The sequence below is a fragment of the Scatophagus argus genome, chromosome 8 (genome assembly GCF_020382885.2).
Source record: "Scatophagus argus isolate fScaArg1 chromosome 8, fScaArg1.pri, whole genome shotgun sequence".
Lineage (NCBI taxonomy): Eukaryota > Metazoa > Chordata > Actinopteri > Scatophagidae > Scatophagus > Scatophagus argus.
This window is the reverse complement of record NC_058500.1, coordinates 21,904,558-21,930,119: the sequence shown is the minus strand read 5'-3', so window position 1 is coordinate 21,930,119 and position 25,562 is coordinate 21,904,558. Positions and strand designations below refer to the sequence as shown.

General features: G+C 40.6%; 1 protein-coding gene across 4 annotated transcripts in view; it reads right to left on the bottom strand.

Annotated features, from left to right (window-relative positions):
* tns2a (tensin 2a) overlaps positions 1-25,376 on the bottom strand; it is a 49,303-nt gene extending 23,927 nt beyond the window's left edge. The window contains exons 1-3 of one of the 4 annotated variants that reach the window (XM_046397757.1): positions 25,003-25,376; positions 9,213-9,318; positions 8,554-8,591 (exon numbers count right to left, since the gene is read on the bottom strand). In XM_046397757.1, coding sequence (XP_046253713.1) covers positions 8,554-8,591; positions 9,213-9,318; positions 25,003-25,131 — 273 coding nt within the window. In that variant the 5' untranslated portion in view covers positions 25,132-25,376. Of the gene's footprint in view, positions 1-8,553; positions 8,592-9,212; positions 9,319-17,506; positions 17,864-25,002 lie in introns of those variants that run through there. The other 3 variants (XM_046397758.1, XM_046397756.1, XM_046397759.1) reach the window with 3 other exon arrangements.
* Positions 25,377-25,562: the final 186 nt, after the last annotated feature.

Sequence of the window (25,562 nt, the reverse complement as noted above, 5' to 3'; positions counted from 1 at the left end):
TGTTTTACCTTAACTTTAATATGGGCACTGTTGTTCTCTCTGCTAGTACAAATGGGAGGAAACTACTGACATCACACCACTCTGTCAAGCATTTAGAATTTGATTTATTATGGATGGAAAAATCATGGATAAATGTAAAGTTTACTATTTACTATAAAAACACCACTGCCTTACTGTAACATTAGTTTGACACTATGTTAGGTAGCTGAAGACTCATACATTAATTACACAGCATAATTTAAGATTTCCCTTCAGAGGAAGTAAGGGGCCTAGCCCAACCCTTGGAAAACAGCCTCATATCAATACTTTTGTCTAATAGTGTGTGTGTGTGTATATTATATATATATATAATTCATTGAAACTTGGTTTATTTATTTATTTTTTAAGTAACAACTACACATGACAGCACCTTGACTACTTCTTCTGTTTGTATGGCATGTCTGCTGTGGGCTATATGGGTATCAAATAAGCTATGTCATGTGATGTGAAGGGGTCGTTTTGCTTCTTTCTTACCAAGAACTCAACTGTGAAGAGAAAAGAGAGCAGTATGTGTGAAATGAAGTATGAAGCTGTGGGTCACTTGTGACATGTTGTGCAATGAGCGAGATGGACAAACACAACATCAGCTGTTACACAATGATAGTCCCGACGCAAAAATTCATGGTTCACTGAGAACAGGTACTAAGATGTGATTGTCACTACATCTGTTGTATCCTGATCAAACCATATCTGCTCCTTGGTTACATATGAACACAGCACTCACGGAGCTTTTCCTTTGATGGTTAGCCTTAGGATTAATAGTCTCCCTTGAGAGAGCCAACCAAAGAGCACTGATGAAAGCTGCAACGAATCAACAGCGAAAGCCAATTCTGGTCATGACCTTGTGCGTTTTAATCATCGCCATCACTGAACAAGCAATAGAAGAACACAGCGGGCCTTGAAGTGAACAGAGCACATAACATCTTACAGAAATAAGGGAGCTGACTTTTTCTCTTGATTGTGAGAACAATGGTGATACAACAGGTATGTCAGCATCAGTGAAGCAAACTACAGACTACTGACATAAAGTGACAAAAAAAAAGAAAAAAGATCACCAACCCCTGCCATTCTAATAGGACTCTTCATGTTTTGATAACATTTACTTCCACATCTCTCAAGCAGGAGTTCTGGTTAATGTACCAGAGTCCAACAACACCCCCAAGGCTCATGCTTGTCAGGTTTGAGTGGTATGGTATATCTTTATATCTTACACCTGTTTTCTTTCATAGTTCAAATTCCAAATCGATGAATGCTAAAAGAAATGTATGTTCAAAGCTGTCTGAGCCAATTAAAATCATCCCAACAAAAAAGAGGAGAACAAGCATTTCTTCACCATAATTTCAGACTGAAGTGTTTTGGGACTGGGGGTCAGCAACCACATGCTCTATTTTTGGACAATTTTAGATGAATCCACCTGTTGACTAAAGCCCTTATGGTTAATGTGGGTGGAAAATACTACCTTTGCTCTTTCCCACTCTGCGCAACATCCAGTGTTTCAAAGTTTCCCTAGAGGCGTCTGATTTGGTTTTCTAAAGATGACAGAAATCCTAATTACTTGCATGCTCAGTGACTGCAGTTGTACAGGAATGTCACCCAAAGAGAAATGGTTTGGACAGTTGTTTGTCAAATGGCTTATATACAGGCCCGGGGAGGATTTCTGTAGTTTATCACACTCTGGGAATTAAGTACCTCTGTTTAGTCCTAGCTTTAGAACTCTAGCAATGCATATGAAGTTTAAGGGTTTCAACAAATATGTCATCTCTTGTTAACTCCATGTACCTATGGGAATAGCCCAACTTTGGCAGAAACACAGCTTAAGACTAACATAACTTTTAATGTATGTCTGGAAGTCAAAAATGCAGATGGTCTCTCTGTTGCTCAGACCTGTGGGACTCACTGAATGTCAGTTTTGAGAGTTACCTGGTTGAGCTTTATAACTATACTTTAAATGTATCCCACATGTCTAATGCCTCTTAATCATGACAAGATGGACTTCATGAGAAAACCAGAAAGCACCCAAGCTAACATGAGGGGACTTCAAGGCCATGTTTAAGCAAAGACAACATCTACAGGTGAAGCACTTGTATCCTCTGGACTTAGGTGTCCCATATTATAGTTTTAGTTCTTTACACGAGGCCTACTAACAAAGCATCTGTCAGTGTTTTCTTTCCTTTTTATTTTTCTCACTGTTCAACACGTTTCTTCTCTCTCATTTTTGTCTCTTGTTCCCACACTTTCTTTAGACCCCCAAAAGGAAAGAAAGGGGTCTCTGTATCTAGCCGTTTCATTTTCACAAGCAGCTGAGAGGGAGGCAGACGATATCACAGTTCACGTGGGTCCCTGTGCTGGAGTTTTAATGACCGAGTGGGATGCAATTCCCTGTTATGGAGCTGGGGGTCAACAGTTTTGACTACACCAACTTCAGACACACATATTCATGCATATAGAGAACAAAAAGAGGAATGCACACATGCTGCTTGTATTGAGGGTTTCTAGGTACATGTAGAAGTCTTAAGCACATACACATAGGATCGTGCAACGGCACCCATTTTGACCCTGCTTGAAATCCAACCGCGGGGATAAGGACTCTCTGGACAAAAATAAATGTGGGTAAATAAACAAAGCAAGAAGACAGGGGTTGGGATGAGACTGAAAGAGCAGAACAATGGAAAAAAATCTCCTGTGAACCAACACAATCATTATTACAGATCTACAGTCTTTCCATCCCTCTCTGCCCTCTGTGGTTCCCCTCAACTGCAGCTCTGTCATTCGTCCAGCTTTTAAGTAGGCAGAGATACAATTCCCAACTGCACAATGTCCCCTCCTCTTTCTATATTTGCAGCACCCTTCAGCCTAAACAGTGTTTAGCATAAGCACAGAGATGCATTCCTATTCTTCAACCAGGCATTGTGCATTATCAACAGCTGCTATGGCACTATGGTGACGTTCTTTATTGTCTGTGTTTTTTTTGTGTGTATCATCTCAGTGAGGCCCTGAGTAGGTGGATCTTGATAGATAGGGAGCTAAATGGGTTGAGGCATTTCTTCTGACTCTAGCTTTACATCAACAAACAACAACTGAAATGCCCTGAAAATGAAAGCCTGTACAAACAGTAATATCACAAAAATCTGTGACTCATGTGTGGGTGCCGATATCTAAGCTCCTCGCTAACATTGATATCCAAACTGTCTCTTCCTGTTAGACTGAAGACAGGTCAAATCCCCTGGCTAATTAGTGCGGCTTATGCCCCTGCTGGTACACACAGACACACACACACGCATACACACTATGGACTGGTGGACTCTCAACTTGGCTAAGTTTGCGGTCATGCTTATGGTTCAAACTCTCATCAACATTACTAACTCACTCGTTCATTCCCTTGCTCAGCCTGCACTTGCTAAGTGCACACACGTGCGCATGTGCCTACACACACACAGACACACAAAGACACAGCTTGAACTCAAAACATGCCAGCCTATCTTGGCAATTAGCAGAGCTGTCTGTGATAAAGTGGCAACCCCCTTGGTAAGGAAAGTCAGCCATAGTCTCTGTAATGTTTAAAATGATACATTTGGATCCTGTTATCCTTAATGAGTCACATGAGTACATGAGTATTTGGTGAAATGTAGGGCCTGAAGGAAGGAAACCAGAGGCCTGGGCTCAAGGCCACAAAACTCTAACCACAGATGACTCACTACTGATGTAACTAAGATCCCCCAAACTGCATTTCTATGATGGTTTCTACCACATATTACATGTTACAATTCAGCAGGTTACTCACAGCAAACTGTTCAAATTAATATTGTGATAACTCATTTAACTAACCTTTTCTGTTTTTTTTGCAATGTTGTCAGCCTTACTGCCTTGGCACAGAGGATATATACATATTTTAACAGCAGTGAGTGACATATTTCTACAGGAAGCGACAGGAAGTCTGTAGGGCCAGGGGAATGTTGGGTCAGCTGTGATTTTGAGCTGAATGTTGGGAAATCATGGTGCACTTTTTCAGCCATTACTCCATCATTCCATCTCCTCATCACTTCCTTTGTCCTGTTTCTATTAGCCAGAAAAAAAAATCAAATATAAGTACCATGGACTTGGCTTCAGTGAAGAAAGAATACGGGTAACAGTAAACAGTATCAAAGAAAGAAGAAGTAGCTCGCAGACTGTTTTCTCCACTGTATCTTTGTCACTCTTTCATCCAGAATGGTTTTTCTTCACTAAAAATAAAGGGAGGCTGTGCAGCGGGACTCTATAACCACAACTGTCCTGATGAAAGGCTTTCATGAAACATCAGGAGGGTTATGTTGCTCTTCCTCTCATCTCTGCATCCTCCCCCAATTCCGCTCTATCTATCTGTACTTGCCTGTACATCCTCTTCTTGTAAAAAAAACGACAGGCACAGTTCACAGCTGAGCCCCATGTTAAATTGTATGTTGACATGGACAAGGACAAGAGACAAGGAGGAGCAACCCTGATACACAGATGGGAAACAGGGATTGCAAGTACAGTGATGCACCGTTGTGCACTGCCAACATACACCATCTGTAAGATGGCTTATCAGTCAACCATTTTTCCAGTCAGCACTATGAACAGGACAGTATTGAAGTTTGCGTGTCTACTCGGTAATCCGTCGTTAAATTGAACAATTGCGATGATAGGCTGTCAGTCACTTATTAAGGATCTGCAACCTGCAAAAATCTGGAGACCTTTTGTGATGTCATAATCTGTCTCTATCTATTATCAGTGACAAGAAAGCCATGTGCAGAGCTACAGCACGTCAGGATATGAATCACATTCAGGACTGGATGTATTCATTTCAGCTATAACTTTAATTTTTCTATCGAGAACAAGACCAGTTAAAACTTTGGTTTGAGCTCTGTACAGTACATATGCCAGTCAGCCATACAGTCATTCAGTGAACCAGCCTGTGTGATTTCATATTAGTGAGGGTTGTGTCACTGTCTGTGAGCTGAGCAGATAGTAAGACAGAGTTTTCCCCCTAACCAGCGGAAATTCCTTCTCTTGCCCAATTAGACAGACAGGCCAGTCAACTTGTCACGGGCTGCATTTCACTAATTTTAATCCTTCCTCCTCCCACTGGTCCTCTACAACCACCCCCGCCCCCACAACCATATCTTTGCCTTTCCCCAACCTCCCTCGGTCTCTTTGCCCCGCAGCCCCAGTCAATCTCTCTCTCCCTTCAATTCCCTGTGGACTAAATTTTCCACTTGGGATCAAAGATTAGGAGGAACTGTTCTCTGAGAGAAGAAGAACAGACCAAAATAAAGCTGTTTATGGCCTTCTGTTTGTGTGTGCGACGGTCTCTGTGTGTTTTAATAGAATAGACATGGGTCAGCTGGAGGCTGTTGTAAAGAGGAGGAAACAGAGTGGCAACCAAAAGAATAAAAAACATGAACTGGTACGTAGACTAACTACAACTACCAATCATTCTCTTGAGGAGGGAAGTTTAAGAATCCTGTAGAGGTTTTTCCAGAGAACTGGAGCTGATGCACTCTGATGGCACTGTAATGACATGATTTGTCATCAAGCTTACAGAAACACCAGCCGTGTGAAGATGTAAATAGAATTCTGGTGAGAGCAGGATGGCTTACAAATGATTAACAGACCTCCAGATGTGCGAGTGCACTCAATCACATACAAGCACAGCAAATATGCTTCTGGAGGATGGCCGGACTGATAGATTTTTATGCACAAGGTTATAGTTAACAGCTGCCAAATGTGAATGAAATGCAAGTGAGGGGTTAAAACTAATCAGCTATGCAGGTAGACAGCTGAGATTTGTTGTTTCGCTCTATAAATGGGCTATGTCTCCATCATTACTAAGTAAGAATACGCAGTATTACAGATAGATGCCATCCCATTTTCATCCTGCCTCAGACTTACCAATACGTACAAGATTAGATAAGAGCTGAGATGGACACAGCAGCCAGACTCCCACACCCTGCTTTATCTGACCTCTCCCTTCCTGGGCAACAGTGATGGATATCGCTGTCTAACAACCAGTCACCAACCACACATCAGACTATCACTTACAGTGCGCCTTTCAAACAACATCCTGTTGCTCCTTTCTGAAATCAATCTTCATGATGAATTAACTTTATCCTGTGCCTCTGTAAAACAATGACAAACCTTTTTTTTTTTTTCTGTTTCACAATCTATCTTCAGTCTTTCCATAAGAAGATTTGAAAAGCGAGATGTTCTGTTAACATGACATGAATGTAACGTTTTTGTGATTCAACATTTTTGGTGCAATTTAAAATGTCTACTGTAATTTACGCACTGTCTACATTTAGGGATAGAGTACATTTTCTCCTCAGCCTCTTTTCTCTCTTGAAAAAGCAGTTTAACATTTTTGGAAATTCGCTTAGTCACTTTCTTGCAAAGAGTTAGAAAATGAAATACAAAACTACAGCCAGCAGTTGTTAGTTTAAAGTATTCAGTCAAATCTGGAAACAAATCCTATCTATCATAATGAAACACACAGAAGACAGTATGTCCTATACTGGAAGCATTTTAAAGGGGCAGTTCACAGCAAAATCAAAAATACGACTATATCAGCTGCAGAGATGTCTGCCATCTCTTGAATATACTGGAAGTAGACCTCAACAGCAGTGTCTCCTTCCAAAAATTATGACTCAGTTACTTACGCTCATCCACACATTGTACAGAGGGAAACGTGCATTTATTCATAGACAAAAGGCTTGCGCTTGTGACAGGGCAGGTTGTAAACATTAACTGTGCCCTCCTCAGCTGAGCTGCAATGTTAGGTAGTTTTGTTAGCTTAGTTAGCCAACCTCTCATCCATGAACAGATGGTATGCTTCCTTCAGTGCAGTGATACGGAATGAAAACAATTCCTACATAAAACTGCTGTGGATTACCTTGACTAACTGGATCACAATTTCTGGAAAGAGACATAGCTGTGGAGTTTTTCCAAATGTAGTTTTTGGCACTTTGAGGTCTGCAGGTTAAGGGCCATCCATTTATAGTATATCGGAAAGAGCAGGCATCTCTACAGCTGATACCTCCAAAACTGAAAACTATGTCTGTCCCCTTAATGTTAGAAAAAAAAAATATCCAACTTTCTTTTAAGCAAACGTATTCTAAGAATAAAACGTCTAGAAGCAGACCAAATGTGAGACATATCACAAGTTGTCCTGAAAAGCTTGAGTTTACTTTTCCGTTACACGTGCTGTTTCAAAGCCATCCTTTCATATCTGAACTCATCCTCAGGGCTCTCCTCAGATAAAAGACAAAAGGATGGAGCCTTGCTTGAGGAATGAGGCTCATCTCTGCCACATGCCTTCGCCCTTGGCTTCCTCTCACTTGCTCCTGCTGCCTGCCAAGGCTCCCTGCCTCGGCCTCGACCCCCTCCTCGTCACTTTGGCCATGGCTGGCATTTCTCCCCCTCTGCATCCCTCTGTCTATTCATTATACCATCCCTCCATCAATGACCCTTTCACAGAGGCAGCAGAGTGGGGTTTGAGCAGAGCTTGCAGCTCTTCCTGCGGAATGCAACTGAGCTGCCTTCATATTAGCAGAGATCTCGAGACTTGTGCCCTCATAGAGCCAATGTCATGTGTCCTTTTACACCTGACTGGCAAAACAATCTACTAAACAACTCAGGCAAGCAAGTCCAGTGCAGTCTCATCAGTATTTACAAAGGAGGATGGCTAACTCATAGAGGCCTGTCTCGTCATATCACCATAATGTGAAACTTGTTTTGATGATAACTATGTCCCTTACTTATTTTTATTGCCTTTATTTACTGATTTAATCAGTTTATGTCTTTCAAGTACCATCAGCTTTCACTGCTCACATTAATCCAGCTCTTCTTACTATAAAACCAATCTTCCCACAGCTGCCACTTATGCTACTACTTAATGCATTTACAGATTTCTTTGCACAAATTTTCAGAAAGTCAGCAAAAGAAAATGCTAATTAATGTTTCCATCCTCTATTGGTATGCAAAAATTAGGAGTGGAGCACACAGAAATGAAGTGTTTGGGGCAGAAAATTTCAAATTTGGTGTCATTAAATCCTTGCAGAAGAAAAGGGTAAAACAAATGAGTGTAATACTTCATGTACGGACTGATTTATTCACTACGTTCCCACTTTGTTGCATTTTGGTGATATCAATACATCAACTTTTCTGCCTCAGCCAAGCCTAAAAATCATTCTGCAACATTTCAACTTTTTTTCACCTCAGTGTTTCTACCCACTTATGCAAAAATATCAAATGCAAATACATGCAAAATACACCTTTATACTAGATGGAAACTCACATGGAAGACAGCTGTACAGTGGGTAACAAAGATGTGTTTTTTTTTTCTAGAGCTAACAAACTTGGGTAAATACAAAATCATCATGTCTTCTAGCTCACCTAGCTCATCACTGCACTTTCAATAATATCCGTGAGTGTATCACAGCTGATTCCACTTTTCATTTTAAAACAGCTATCAAAAAGGGCAGCAGAGATTTTCATCCTTACCTTGGCCTCACACTTCCTGTGGGTGGCTGTCTTGCATACTGAGAAGAACGAGGAGGTAGCGGGGAGGAAAGAAAACAGGACAAAATGAGGGTTGTTGTAGCTGCACTGTCTTCTAGTCATATGAACATGCATAATTAATGGTTTAGTCTACATGAAGTATTAAGGTCAACCTGCTTACTCTTTCTCTGTACAATGTAACTCTTGATGATTTCACTGCATGTCAAGTTCTGCAGAAATACTTTTGATAATCTGCTCTATTAAAGTTAATCTATGACTTAGATCCTAAAGGGAAACACTGAAATTATGACAGGTGTCAAAACGCTGGTGTTTTATGCACGACAGCTTGCATGTCGACAACATCAGGATGTGAAACAGTACTATTCTGCATCAATGCCTGATAAAACTCACAAAAAGCTGTTATTTTTTACTTTTTTTCATCAGATCTGGCACCTGCACCTTGAGTACTTCTGTCAGAATGGAAGATCGAGTGTGTGCTACAGGAGTCAAATGACGCTATGCTACATGACAGAGCTAGTGTGTGGTGGCTTTGATTCATCCTTCGTCCTCATTGACATAACATCGCTTGTCAAGCTCGATTTCAGAGTAATTTCGTCATGACCGACTGAACTGTAACACATGATTACGCTTGCAACATTTACCTCTGCAGAATGACCCTACGTTGTCAACGTTCTGACGACACACACTGCACTGCCGCTTCTTCTTGAAGTTCTTTTCCTTGAAGACGTGGGGCTCTCCCTTCCCCCCCTGCACACATGCACAAACACACACAAAAGAAAATGAGATTCACACTTAGTTAGAAACCTTAAGTGGCAATGTGATCTGTGGAGCTGCCTCCTCTCAGAAACAATGCAAAAATCCCTATTTGACCTTCATCCAAGAGTTTGGGAAGACTTGGCAGATGTTAAATGTTGTCTGTCATCCCTCTACACATTTGACAGAATGAAAACAAGATGAAAAGACTGGACTTTCCCACCACTCACAAAAACAAAGAAGCAAACAAAGGTAATTACATGACAGGTGGTCAGAACAGTCATCTTTAACCACTGTGGGTGAGTGTGTGAATGTATGGTTACATCCATTCTCTACTCCCTCTTTGCCTCTTGATCTTCCGTACTGGTTGTGTAACTGTCTTCCAGTAATAATCCTTGTGGTTCCTGCCCAGGCCCCTCTATAATCCTGAGAGAGTGTGCGTGTGTGTGAGAGAAAGTGTGTGTAAGTTTGGGAAAGAGAAAAGAGCAAAACCCAAAGAGAAAATGGGTGAGTCTACCTCTTAAAGGGTGAAGGAAGGGAGTCTTTTCTCATATCACAATGTGTGTTAGTATGTGTGTGGTAGCCATGCCTGCCCAGCAACTCTTTGTTTCCCAACATGGGATCAGATCAGCAGATGACTGGACCTGACATGGTTCTGTGGAGGCTTTAAACATGAGTTCGACAGTAGCAACCGAGGGCTAAGTATGGGTACTGCTAAGCATGTTTTCACGCATGGATAAATAATGACTGTGTGCGTGTGTGTGTCAAGTGCACACATGGTTTGTGCAATGTCACACTAAGAGGCAGCACACATATTGTGTAAGCTAGCAGGTATCCAGTCAAAAGTGGATTTTGAGCAGAAAGCATTTCTCTGTTCACTGATCTGAGAGCAAATATAAGCGCAAGCACACACACACACACATACACCATCAACGTCATCACACAGCTATACGTAGGAAAGTGATCACGCTGCTAAGGCTACCAGGGTCCACATTTCCACAGCCTTGAATAATTAAACTGATACATACACATAAAGGGTTTTTTGTTTCCTCTGTGTGTGCTTTTCCTCCTTGGTAACAAAGAAAGGGGGCTGTTTGCACGCTTTTTCCATTATACTGCTGCTCTGACTCTATTCTAGAGACTGGACAGTGTTTGGACAGCTGCCTGCCTGGCATCACCCTCTGCCAGCAGTGTTCAGAGGCTGACGGCCTGCTCCAGTACAAGTGTACTATGACCGCAGCACCTTGGATGGTGGAAGTGGACTGGGTGGGCGGCTCATGGTCTGATGGTGGGTTGATGTTTGTTATATAACATGGTGTGGTCAGAGGATTGATGTCCCTCTCTAAAAGTGCGTAGTCATTATTTTGTGAAATTTCTTATGTAGGGATTTTTATTAATTTCAATTTGACTCAGAATCACTCGGCCAATTCTCGTTTCTACTTTTCTCACAGTAACACACCGACTTCATTAAAGTTTCATGTTATATTATCTCTCCCTGTTTTCATGAATCCCTGATTTACCTGTCCTCCCTTACTCCAAATCCACCCTTTCCTGAAACCTATACGTAGCAAATGTTCATCCAACCTCATGGCCAATTTAACTACATCACATATTCCTTACTCATTAGCTCTACCTTCACATTTATCCTAGAAACCAAGCATATTAGATATAGACTTCAGCACACACATTCTAAAACAACACCATCTTTCAAACTTCTTCTCATGTGTGTTTGTGGATTCAGTCTATATTCTCACTTGTGCAATAATCTCGTGAAGTATACGTCCGTGTGAAAGCATGCACGAGTATACACACAGGGCCCACGGTGAGTTTAAAAAAGCAACCAGTGACTGTCAGCTAAACCACAGTGGTGATGTGGGCTAAGAGGTAAACACATGGAGGATAGGTTGGCAGCATTCTTCCTGTTTCGGACACAATCAAGACCACTATATAGTGTGACCACAGGCAATCATGGTCAGACAGTGATACACAGCTGCTACTGGATGCTGTATAAGGTCTCATGTGGATTGAGACAAATATATGCTGCTACAGTCTGGTTCATATGAGGAGACTGGAGTATGATGAAACCACTTTATATTTCACGCAACTGACAACAATCGGTATCCTGCGGCACTGTGGCGTCAGGGTTAAGGCGCTCACTATGATGTCCCCAGTTTGTGTCTGGCCTGGCATCTTTGTTGCATGTCAGCCCCATCTATCCCCTCACTTCCTGGCGCCTCTCTACTTGACTATCCAATAAAGGCATAACATGTTGAAAAAAAACATGTTTTTTTACCTTATAAACAACCAGAGTTCTATTTTCCTGTGACAAATGCACTATAATATGTTAGCCAAGTGGTTAGAATGACCACTGCTTCTTCGAAAGGATGTCCAGAAAAAGTACACTGTATAAACAAACACAATATTTAAAATATAAAAATGTAAGCACGAGTACACTTATGTACAAAGAAATGTTTACTCTTCAAATAGAAACTTATTTAGGTTTAAAGACAGTAGACTTAATGACTTAGCTGTGGCTCAAAGCTCGTTCTTTACCTCAGACACACACTTCACATGGATGAGAAGTCCTGAAAATGCTCAAAAATGAACATTTGAACACAATTCAGTAACAACTGGGCAAACATTGCCAACTGTTCATCATTTGTTTGCCAACTGACATGACATCACAAGTATTAAACTCAATGATTGTATCTAATCATCTCATAATTTCAGCATCATTTCAGCTAGCATGTGCTATTGTAACGACCAATAATACATCGACCTACCTATGAATTTTAGCTTTATCAGAAGATAAAACTTTTTGTCAAAAAGCAGGCACATTTTGACATTCACATTAGCTAAAAAAAATGTCTTCGCCTAAATTTAAAAACTCTCTTACAATGCAAGATATTTACCTGGTGGTGATAGGTCTTAAATGAACAGTATATAAATTCTCAATCAACATGAAATCAACTTCATGACGTGAAGAAGTGTGGGATCATCTTCATTATTAAACAAGTGACTGTCGCCGAAGAAAATCTACTTGGTGTGAAATGTTTACAGACAAAGTAATGCTTTAAAGTTTTACTCATTTTAAGTTTAGTCACGTTCACATATTCCTTCCTCACTCTCTGATTCTCTCCTGAAGTTACAGTCACAGTTGACCAAATTAAATTTAGATAAAATTACAGATTTCTCTTGGTTTGAAGATTATTGGAAAGATTTGGGATAACATAAGTACAAAACCCAACAAAATATATCATAAAAGTCTATTCTTTTTATACATTTTAACGTGGTGACATGTTACGTATCTCTCTGATCAGTATTGAGTGAACTCATTTGGCAACAGCTTGAATGTAATGGATTTTCATTTATACGTGAAAGACCGCACTCCAGCTTTAAGACAAGCAAACAAAGACTGGGTTAACTACAAAATCTATCGATGCTCTCTGTTGAACTTGGGTCCAGTAAAGAAAACTACGGTGGAAGAGGTTTACAACTTCAGGGAGGAAGCAGAAAACAACTGGTAGAGTCTGAGTATATAAGCAGTAAAACCTGTGATGCTGAGCTCAGTCCCCAGGATGGTAATTACTGTCACCACTGTAATGGATAAAAAACATCTTCCTCTGGTAAAACATGTGTTATTCTGTATTCAGTAGTCTGAGCTAATAAAGACGCGTTAGTGGTTAGTCCATTTCTACTGCCTGAGCAAAAAGGGCTGAAAAACAGAATAAAATGTTAAAGTATAAAAGTCTATTTATAAAGAAACTGACCAATCAATTTATTCACTCTCACTTATAGATGTACATTTCCACAACGACATAAGTTTACCAATCAATCCTGCCATCTATGGTAAATAGTGATGGACAATCCCTCACAAGCACACATTACATGTGACCATGCGAGTTACAAATCCTCCTCCAGCTGAGACTTGCGTGACACAAACGAACCAAAAAAAGAGCTACCTGAGACCTCAGGGAGAAAAACTCTACATATAAACACTCACGTGTAGTCCCTGCAGAGAGTCAGTGGAACCTGACAGCCTTCCCCTTTCCTCTTTCAGTCCCTGTGTCTCCCTCCTGTGCCAGGACAGACCCCACCTCTCCTACAACATCTGCTACACAGAAACTTCTTTTTCTAATATTTTTAGCCTTCTGGCAGAAAAAAGGAAGCAGAGGTTTCTTGAGTCAAAGAGATGCTTTCTAACCCGAAATCCCTCCCTTTCCTTGCTGTACGTCTGCCAGCTGTCCCATAACAGTAGCTGGATTGAATGAGGGAGGGGTTGGACACAAGAGATGCACACACAGGCTGTGATTAATTCATACAAATGTAAAAACAAACACACAGAGAGTCATTCGTGCACACACACACATCCCTGGAAACTCTCCTGCTCCTTCCCTTGTTTCTTGCTAAAAATAGTGGTGATATTTAGACAATGATGGACATTGTGTAGAAGTGGTACATTACCGACCACAGGAGTGCTCACAGTGACCTCAGCAGCAGATGGTCAGTGAGGGCACACATCGAAAGTACCCGAAGGGAAACTCTTCTTACTGATTTTGCCATTAGAAAAACTCTTTGATTGTCACTCATAACGGCACTTCTGTGTGCAGATCTTCTTTGTCTATTATTTTCAGGTCAAGCTTTATGTCAGTTCTGCACAATTAAAAGTCCAATTATTTGATCCAGCTGACCTATTTTGTATGTAATTATTTTTATACTGTTTGAATTTGATTGTTTCTGGCCGCATAACCACACGACAGCAAACATTTTCACTTTTCTCTTATTTCCTCTCTGACATGGTTAGCACGCTCACTGAGAATGAATTAAGGCAGCAACTAACCACTGTTTTCCTAATCAATTACTCTAACCAATTAAAAGAGCAATCTACTCACGCAGCATTGAACACATTGTTGGATTCCCAATGGATTTTTATTTTTAATTTTTTCATCGATGCAGCAGAATCAGAAATATTGTCTTACTTATTCCAAGCTTCTTTTCTTGTCTGAACGTGGTATCAGCATTACCCACAATGCAGCTCAACTTGATTGATGCAGCTCAACTTGATTCACTTTACTGTACTGTTCTCTGTGCAGTATAATAGCAGCAGATAATGTTGTTTGAGCTGCTAGCATCAGATGCAATGAGTACTTCTCATTGCATCTGATGGGGTTAAGTAGGTTAAGTGATCTGCTAAGCTGCCTTGTTTGTAACTTTTTGTCGTTTTGCTGATTCAAGTGACAGCACATGAGGTAATTTATCAGACTTGACACAGCTTCTTCTGGAGCCACAAAAGGCAACAGGCAAAGTTTAGTCAGAAATGGACTAAAAAGGAAAATCCTTTTTGTAATGGCTGCTTATTCCAGTGGGTTTTATACAACATACACAGTCATTCACCAGTGTGTGACTTCCTATGTACTTAAATCCCACCCTCCATTGAGAGTGTGTCATATTTGTCGGTGCCTGGGTTCCTGCATCATTTGTTGATGACTGAGGCCAGCGTGTGTGTTAATAAATGTGTGTCAATTCATTTGTATGTGAGAGTGTGCACACTTGTGGCCAAAGGGTGGGACAGGCAGTGGAGGGAACAGAGACTGCCTGTTCCTGAGGTGAGGTCAGTGCGCTGACATGATTCACGTCCGTTTAACAGGACCCCTGCTGCTAACACACACACGCACAAACACACACAAAGAATGATCTTATTTCCCCAGTTGTTTGACCAACACCCCCTAGCACAGTTGTTGATATTTACTAGCAAAATGTACCATCTGTCTTGCCTCAAAAGGTTACCCTTGTGCTGTGAAATGGCCTCAGTCGGTGGATGAGATCATCCAAGGGTGATGATTAAGTGATGGTTCGGCATATTAGTTGAGACCAGATATAATCAGGCTGCGAACTCTGATTTGCAAAAGCTCATTTTCAAGAAAACCTGTTGCCTCCTCTGCTGGAGTAGTTGAAAATCATATGTATCCATTCTGTTTTAATGCTGCAGGATTTTCCAGGTGAGAGTGAATAGGTCCTACTGTAAATGTGATCTCAGTGCAACTGCATCTGGCACAAGGGAATGTGAGCCAGCCTCTTTTTCAGCCTTGGCCTCACAGTGAACAGGGGGTGTCCCAAATAAACACAGTCATCATAGACCCATTTCTGGACCATCATACTTCTCAGTTACACCCAGTAATTACAAATATAGAATACCTTCTGTATACAGAGTACAACAACAGTACTGTGCTTTTGGTTAGTGAGTATCTCCATTATAGAACTTTAAGGTTTGACTGCTCAAAGGAACCACCAGCGTTTGTTGTTAGAGGAGGAAGAGGAAGAGCATTAATTATTCGAATTTCCTGCCTGAGTTTTCCCAGAAAGTCATGTTTTAATAACAAGCCTCCTTTCCAATCTGATCAAAATGCAAGCTGACCTATCAGCATTACATGGTTCACATAGCACAAAAACGGGTGCCAATCACCACCCTGTTATCAGTAAAGGAAAAGTTAGAAGGTGGGACAATGTTATCTTGTTGTTAATCCATTGCAGTTTTCCTCATGTTGCAAAGCAGGAGGGGAAGTCTGACAACCTTGTCATTAATCAATGTTGGACCACTACATGGAGCATGTACACTATATAGACAAAAGTGTTGAGGCATCTGATCATTACATCCACAGGCACTTAATGACATCCCATTCCAAATACATCAGCTTTGCAGCTAACAGCTTCCACTCTTCTGGGAAGGCTTTCCACAAGATTTCAGTGTTTCTGTGGGAATTTTTGCCCATTCATGCAGTAGAGCAATAATGAGCACAGGCACTGATGTTGGAGTAAAAGGCCTGGCTTGAAATCTTCGTTCCAAATCATCCCAAAGGTGTTGGATGGGGTTGACATCAGGGCTCTGTGTGGGTCAGTCAAGTTCTTCCACACCAAACTCATTCAACCAAGTCTTTATGGACTTTGCTTAGTGCACTGGGGAACAGTCGTGCTGGAATAGAAAAGGGCCTTCCCCAAACTGGTGTCACAAAGTTGGAAGTATAACATTGTCCAAAATGTCTTGGTGTGCTGAAGCATTAAGATTACCCTTCACTGGAAGTAAGGAGCCCAGGCCAACCCCTGAAAAACAGCCCCATAAACATGTATGTCTGGATACTTTTGTCTATATAGTGTATGAGTGATCATTCGAACATGCCAGATTTGTATTCACTTTAGTTAACTTTTTACTGTACATTACACACACATGCACACACTCAGACGTAGCTCAAAATCTGACAAGACTAGAAGCAACAAGTTGCAATCATTATTGGGTAATTTAAGCCTAATTTTCTTTAAATGGTCACTAGTTTTTGACAAAGTTTTAGCATTTTTTGCTGCATCAGATAGTAGCCTAAACAGGTCTGCCTCACGCTACAAAATGGTATGCAAGATTTACAGCTTGGAATATCATAGGAACAAATATCCCAAATACTGTACTTAATATTGGCTGTCTTTAACTTATTGGTCTACGTAAGTTTCCACCTGCTTACATTTTAATTAAAACAAACACCTGGTTCAAAGTTAAAAACAGCACGCGCACTCGCGCTCGTGAGAAACATGAGTTTTCTTTCCTCTAACATGACTTTGCGACATTAACAATAACTGACGCAGTAGCAGTGGGGATGGAGGGGAGCTGCTTAATGCGTCATATGACCCTTTTCAGAACATTTTATGTCAGTTTAATTAAGTGTGACGCACCGAGCGACTTCTCACAGAACAAGACCCTGTAATGTTTCTGCTAACTCATATGGCCTAGTTAAATAACAGTATCTAGCTAAACCATGATTGATGATAGCCTATATGTAGTGTGTTGTATATAAAGCAAGGAAACACACAGTCAGGCACATCAAGTTCATATTCTGTCTCCCACTGGACTACGCAGACATACAGCAGCCAATTTTACTTTTTAGTGAGACACTCAAAGACCCTGTGTAGCCTGTAACTTCAACTTGCTGACACTTACAACTTAAGTTATGGCGTCTATACAGAAGACAATCAAATTCAAAACTGCGTAGCCAACACATGCGCATGAAAACACAGCATCATAGCATTCATCCAGAATCTAAAATCCTTCATACAGACTGCAAATACTCACTATGAATTGACTGAACCGAATCAAAACAGCCAGAATAACTTCTCAAACTACATGACTTTGTGATCTTACCTTGTTCATTTTCCCGCTAATCGTGATTCCCCGGTTTAAAAACTGTCCCTCATTCTCAGGAAGGCCATCAATAACATGGCCTGCAACTGAGGTAACTTGTTTTCTTTACTCCGGTCCACCCTCTGTACTGTGGCTGTTGGGCGGAGCTACACGCCGCTAAAAGCATGTGTGGCGTACTATTACTGGAATTTCAACCCCTGATTGGTCAGTTTCCAAAGGGGAGCGTAAAGATACTTGATCTGGATTGGCTGAATTAAACACTATAATATTCCTAGAAAAGCTTTTGGTGTGACCCACGGGTTGAAGTCACAGTGTGTCATTCATGTCATCTTTTATAAATATTGTTCACATAAGACACATATAGAGTATTTCTAAACTAATTTATGATACGTCTGTGCTCTTCAATATGTACAGTTACTGAAATAGTTTAAAATAACTATGTGAATAAATTATACTCAACTACAGAATTAACCATGTCATTTGGAACTGAGTGTAAAAGAGATGAGCTTAGCATTTGGTGTGCCCCTTGTTTGGAGATATTTCAGATCTTGACATGTAAACAAACAGTAGTGGCTTTCACACAGGCATTTTTAATTCTGGTCTGTGCAGGAGGTGGCTGTGGGTATCCTCTCCACCTCTCCTCATATACGCCACTACCATTACATTTGTCAACACATGAATGGAGACAAACCTAATACAGTCTGCACAGAGTATTTTAGTCCAAACACTCTAGGTCGCTCTATACTGCATCACTACAACCCACAGCTACAAGTCCATAACAGTATTGCAATATTTTTTCAAAGCTTTTCTCTTTTTCTCTCAGTGAGCTCAGTCAGCTGTAGGCTGGATGTTTCAAGCATTTATCCTTTACTTTTAGTTTCTCTTGTCACTTCTAACTAATAGACAATTGCTAGAAATTGTCTCAGAAAACACACTAAAGATCAGCATCTCAGCATTTTGAATTCATGCTTATTTACCCCTAAACACAAATAAGTAGATATAGTTTACATGAAATGCTTGATAATGTCTACTTTACTCAGATAAACTCGACCCAATCTACTTCACAGCCTTTCTCTGGAAGCTGCAGAAATATTGTTTGGGAATCACTTTTTAAAGCTGCTTGCTTCATCGTGCGCTCTGTGTGGTCAATATCCCTTTTCTCACAACACACCCTCAACACACAGAGATGTGCTGTGCTGAACGCCTGCATTAACACTGACATGTATGTTAGTGGCAGCACCTGGTGGTGAAGTTAGAGAAATGCACCAGGTGAGGGACAGTTATGCTGTATTGACTAGCCCTTGATTCAATACAGTCCCTCTGCTGATAAGTCTCCTTCCTCGCCTAAGACAGACAGCGTGTAGGGCATGCACAAGTAGAACAACTTCTCCAGGTGCATTGTTTAAAATTAGACTTAAATCAGAGAGCATCTTTGTATTTTTTATATTATATTCATATTATTTTATATTATATATATTATTATATATTATATATTATATAATATTTTATTTTTTATTTTTAAATACAATACTAAAGAGCAACCTGAGCTGATTTGTTATAATAAAAATAGCAAAACAAATCTATGATTCCCTGCCTAACTATCTGTACATGCTTATGGTTGTGATTATGCTCTATATGCTGGCATATAGATTCATTCCTTTCATTCATTCCTGTCTGTCTTAAATTCTTAGCCCATAATATTTCTCAGCCCTGGACTCCTAATGCCAAGAGCATTATTTCTGTCTGCTGCTTCAATCTTTTAGTCTCTTCCATATGTGTTAGACTGACATGCAGGTATGAAGGCCATACAGTTTATCCCTACCAATCAGTGTAGAATGTGACTGGGAGTCAAGGCAGTGCAGTAATCAAAACCAAAAATGGCACGTGCAGTAATAGTAGTCCATTTCTTTTGTTCAAAATGCAAGAATTTCCGGCTCATGATACAAAAAAAGCAGGACCGATATACTGGGGGTTCTTGAGGGGTTTGTTTTTGAAAGTTTTGGGTCTCTTTCAGATCATGACAGGGTGAAGGGAAAAGAGAAGGGCGTTGAAGAGGACTGATGGATTGAGACATAGAGAACAAAATGGTAAGGTGAAAAAGGTAAAAGAAGGGGTCACACGCGAGACTAACAAAATACTGAGGGACTGTGAGAGACAGGAAGCCGGTGCTTGGGACTGGAATGAGGGGTTGAGTCAACGAGTAAAGTGGGGGATGGTCATGCTGAAAGAAAGATGGAGATGAGAAAAGAGGGGGAAGAGAGAGGAATAATTCTGGACGCTTTTGCAGATTTCGGAATCAAACTTTCTTTGCACTTAGACCAGCACTGAATAACTGCAGATTACACCATAATGCAAGGTGCTACTTTAAGCACTGCATGAAATACTGTAGCGATGGCTGGTGTGCTTTTGTTTAGTCCGTCTACCACAGAGACTCTTTGGGAAGTGGAAGGACTTGGATCATGCTTGGAGGTAAATGAGAAAGGAGTGAACAAAGTGGGAACCCAGGCCAAGAGGAAATCGGAGGAGGAGGAGGCTAGAAAAGGGGGCTGCGTAGTTTGATGAAGGATTGTGTAAGACAGCACCATGCCAAAGACTGATAAGGTGCAGCTGTTGAAAGAGCAAGAAAGCAGTGGGAAGAGAGTGTGGGACAGAGAGATGCTGATGACACAAATGAGCACGTGTTCGCATTTATTGTGCCGATGAGTTCAATAAAATCCTTTCTGTCAGCCAACGTTGCTCAGTCCCCAAAGCCGTTTTTCAAAACTTGGACTAACCTCAACTTCGACATTTTTGAGTGTAAGAAAAGAAAATATTTCATGCATATTTTGCTGTGAGGTGTTTCTTTTAAGGGTGGTGCTGGGCTTTTTCAGGGAGGTGTTGGTTGGAGTCTTACTGAGAGAGGAAATGGTTTATGTCTTTCCCTTTCCCCTCGATCAGCTTTCATCTGTGTGCCCGCTACACACAACAACAAACATTCCCAAATCCTGCTCAGAGTTTGGGACAGATGAAGCCGCAGGAATCTAGTCCATGACAGCCACCCCCTGAGTATGGAGTTTACATAGGAATTCACCTTTGTTGCTATTATACAAGAGTGTCAGCATTACTTCTATTTTTTTCCCCGTTCCTGTCATATTCTGTTTTATTCAATGCTGTTCTATTCTATTCTGGATATTGGGGGTATCTATATTTAAGCCTAACAGTCAGTGTTCCTTCCTGTGTTGGGTGTGTGTTTGTAGTGAATGCCTGTGGCTCAAAGCCTCAGTATTTATCACGGCCAATCTAAACTTTGTTGCTCATGAGAAATTACAGGGATGCTAGACAAATACATATAAAACCACTAGGCCAAGTTTCTATGTATTTCTAGAGTCAAAAACACACACAAGAGAGCACAACTAGTGCAAGCACAAATTTAACTTTTTATCCAAACAGTGTGTTGAAAGAGTAGAACAAATTTGTACATCACTGGCATTATAAGCAACCACCAGTCTGCTTGGCAATAACAGAAGCCATAACACTTGCTGCTGTAGAATTGGGAACAAAGCTGTCTTACGTTATTGAAAAGGAGCTTCACCATGGACAGGATAAAGAGTGGATGGAATGAAAAGTGGAGATTCCAGGTTTAAGAAGTGAGAAGAAGTGAGACCAAGGCAGAAGTGCCTTCACCTTAAACCTGCATTCTTTCTAACTGCCAGCATGGGGTGACACCACTGGTTTCAAAAAGAAGTCCAATTGTACGAAAGCTTATGAGAAAATAACCCTACTTCTCACTTGATTTTTACCTCAATAAACAGTTTTCTAATTAGTTTACGGCCTCAGTCGCTGGTTTCTTCAATGGAGATGTTCATTTTGTAAATTATGGTCCCATTTAGACTAAAACAGAAGACAAGCAGTATACCCAATGTCACAACGGCAATGCTAATATAATGACTGTGACATAGTGCTACTTAATCCATCTTAGTGCTAGCAACACAAATTTTGACTTGATGATGGCACTAGAAGAAAAGTCAGATGATTGCTAAAGTTGATTACAATTATTACAATTCATCCTGAGGAACACATGAATGTTTCATTTCCTGACAAGCCATCCAATAGTTGTTGAGACCTTTCAGGCAAAACCACAAGAATGGGCAATGTTTTTTTCTTTTTTTCCCCTGAAAGCCATACTGACATAGATAAGGGAAGCAAAGGACCACAAATTGGGCAATTGAACTGCACTGACACTTAAAACACATAGTTCTGAATTCTTGTGTGGTCGACTACTTTGTAAAATATTCTGATGGTGATTAAGTCTGAAATCACTCTTTTTTTCTTTCTCATTTTCTTCTCTTTATAACTGTCTAAATGTAGACAGTGTTCTCTGTTTGAATCAATTTAAATAGCAATATATACTCATTGTAGTTATTCGCCTCGAGGTTGATTAACATAATTCAGTCTTTTATTGGTTTTTATATGGTTTGGTTTTCCCTGCAGTCATATTTTACCCATGCTGTTGGAATGGCTAACAAGATCCTGCTGTTCCATGACAATGAGGACATGAGAGAGTAGGTTTCATATTACGATTTAACTGCAAAGTGATTCCATTAATTACTGACAGACTTGAACACTTGGCTGTGCATGTAGGTGAATCATTATGATGCCTGTCAAGACACCAGGCCATGAACTTTAAATGCCAATGTGGTCTGTTTGTGATCATAACAAAAAATAGGGCAGATTATTTTATCATGAGGATTTGACCTCGAGGTTTTGGTTTCATTGCTCCTGTTTGAGGCTCGTCTGCTTTGATTTTCCCCACATGAATTATTTTGAATTGTTCACATTTACACCACATTTTCCTCTTTTATTTATTTATTTATTTTTTTAAGAAAGCCATATGATTTATTGTCTCTCTCCAGCAGGAACAGTTTATTTAAAAAAATCATTTTTAGAGGTCATTTGTTACTCAGTGACTTTTCATCAGCAACTGTCTGAGGATCACTGGACAGGTAAGGCATATTTTGAGCAAGTAGATTTGGCTAATATATAGTCAGAACAAATACAAAATCATAAAAAGCTATGAATGATCCAGTAATTAGCAGCAAATGCATAGAATTTCACCAGTAGTCAAAAAACAATTAATGACACAAAATCAAGACAGATTTGTGAACTTACTGAAGAATGTGTTTCAACCCGACCCTGCAAGCTGCAAATACGCACAGCTCTTACAGTGAGCAAAGCAATAGTTTATGAACTGCATGACAATGAAAAATGGAGCAAAATGTTTTAAAAATGAGAACACAGTCAATGAAAAAAGTAAAATGATTAAAAAAAAAAAGAAAGAAAACCTCTCCCATGTTCCTGACATAACATCAGCAAATTATGTAATCGCATTGAGAGGAGCATGTGGAACATCATTTTCTGTTGCTGAGTGTTTCCAGTAAGTATCTGGCATAAGCCTGGTGGGGTATGTGTGCGCAAGACGTGTGCCAGGATATAATGGACTTAAAGTCACGTTCTGGTCAGTTTCTCATTAATGGTTGCATCTTCTTACATGTATGGTTGTTATCAGGTCCGTGGAAAACAACCAGGATTATATAATAGTACTGATAAAAACAAAGAGTGAAAAAAGGCAATTTCATGAAAAAGACCATAAATAGATGCAACAACATCTCCTCTAAGATAATCTAACTGGTTCCCACACCCCTGCAGTGGGGTCAGTTACTGCAAGATGACGTCGTCCAGAGGGCTCCACATTCCCACACTGCTCAGCATGTGATATGGATCCACTGGGACTGTGGAGCAACCAAGCATGCACACACATGCACGCAAGGAAAACAAGAGCCAATGAAAGGTGGCACGCATGCACATGTAGAAAAACTTCTGATTCTGCCATAAAAAAGCCATAAATACTTAAGTATGTATGTAATCCAATGTGTTGTAAACTGGTGGACAGAGGTCATTGCTCTCCTGATGGCTGACAGTGCTTTATGATCTCTCCAGCCATGTAGCCTGTCACTGTTTTATCACATATGTTAGTTTTGTATGTTTCATACTTACATACACCTTCGGCTTACATGTATATGAGCTGACCCTCTCATTGGGAGGTGGAGGGGTCGGAGATTTTGTGACACTCCGGTGTGACAGCTGCCAAGCAAGACATCACTGTTTGAGACTACGTCAACTAAGCACCAAACTGCATCATTATTTAATGACTTTTGGGACATTTTGAGTTTGTGCCACCAAAAGCAGATATGTTAAATGGCATGAAGGGAGTTTTTCCATTCGTGTTTGTGCCAACAAAATCAGGTATTTTAAGGCAAAACATGATTTTTCCCTAACCCCAACCAAGTGTTACATATGGCTAAACCAGAGCCTAACTATTGCATTGCTGCAACATAATTTTGAAAAATGCAAGGTGAAGAAGCGTGAAGTTTGCCACTTATTGGTGGTTTACAGCACCATTTACAAACATTTACTCTTACAACTGGGTTGCACATTATTTCCCCAGCAGTGGAACCACAACAGAACCATTGTTTCTGCACAGATGCGACCTCAGATTGGAGATGCCACCGTCATCCACATCAAAATCAATGCCAAACAGAGCACATGCAGACACACTCCTTGTGAAAGTCCTGTATAAACAAACAAACTGGCACTTTTCTGCCTTAAATGGATCTGATATTGATCAACAAAATGCTGCAATTGACCCTCCATTGAAACAGAGCAGTAGGAAAGAGAATTTCCCATCAAGTTTCAAAAGTATGTAACATAAAAATAATTATTTTTTATAATTCCACTGATGGCTGGATTCATCACTGATTCCTAATTAATGTTGGTTTCATAAAAATGCAAGGCATTGTTTTGTTTAAACTAAGACAACTCCGAATACTCAGCCATAATGTATATATGTGAAAACAGAGATTGTCCAAACTGAAGTGCTGCTAGCATCATCGCTATCATTACCCTCTGTAGGAATACAACACAACTGAAAATGCATCACTGGGGAAAGATTGTTATACTAGTAGCTGCTAATGAGCCGATAGATGTCACCTTGGAACACTTTATCCACAGATTGTTTTCAAACTTGTAGTTTTCAGCTCCAGCTGACTTTAGTGACATCACATGAGGCAGTTTATCCGACTCCACACACATTTGTCTCCAGCCACAAAACTAAAACTTTTTTTTAATACATAAGCACTACTCCCCAGCACCTGTAATCTGTAGAGCTCCTCTCCAATGAAGCTATACAGATTATTAATTTGAAAGATAAGAAACATCAGAGAAAAAGAAAAACATAAGATACACAAGAAAGAAAACCACTGTTAATATTGAACAACATGACTGTGGATACTCTCAAATACTCTGTCATCCTGTGGCAGATATGATGTGTAGCACCGTTACTATACACCCCTCATGGAAGCTCAGGAGGGTACATATCAATATTTGCATGCCCAGTTACAGTTAACGTTAACATCTATAATTACGTCCCAAACTCATGTGAATATTTCATGCTCACAGACCTTTGTCAGCCTCATCCTGCCACTCTCACTCCTCTCCAGGCTCCTTCTCTTCAGAGATGAGTTTCTGACCACCGGCAGTGGTTGCACCTCTTCCTCCCCACACCAGTCTGAACTCAGGACGCAACCCATAAAGGTGGATGGGTCCTGGACTCAGGGACTTGTTCCTCCTCCTCCTCTCTTCTTCTCTCCTTCTGTCCTCCCTCCTCCTCTCTCCCTCTCTGTCCTCTAAACAGGCTCCAGCCAGGGCTCCTGGGCAGCTGTTTTTGTCAGCTGGAAAGGAGGAGAGGGAGGCCCTTCCCCTTTTCCTGGCTCTTGTTCAGCCCTGCTACAGGGACAGAGGGAAGGATACACTGTGCATGCTCTCACTCCCTCCCCCCCAGCCTCTTCTTTCTAGACACATTTAAAAACACCTCTCTCTCCAACTCAGCTGCAGTCGCATGTGGACTCCCCATTTTTCTGCCTCCACCGCCCCCTCACCGCTCCTCTTTGTTTCACACACTCACAGTAACAAACATCCAAAAACTTAAGTTTCCAAATTTGTTTCCCTTTGAATCAGTCGA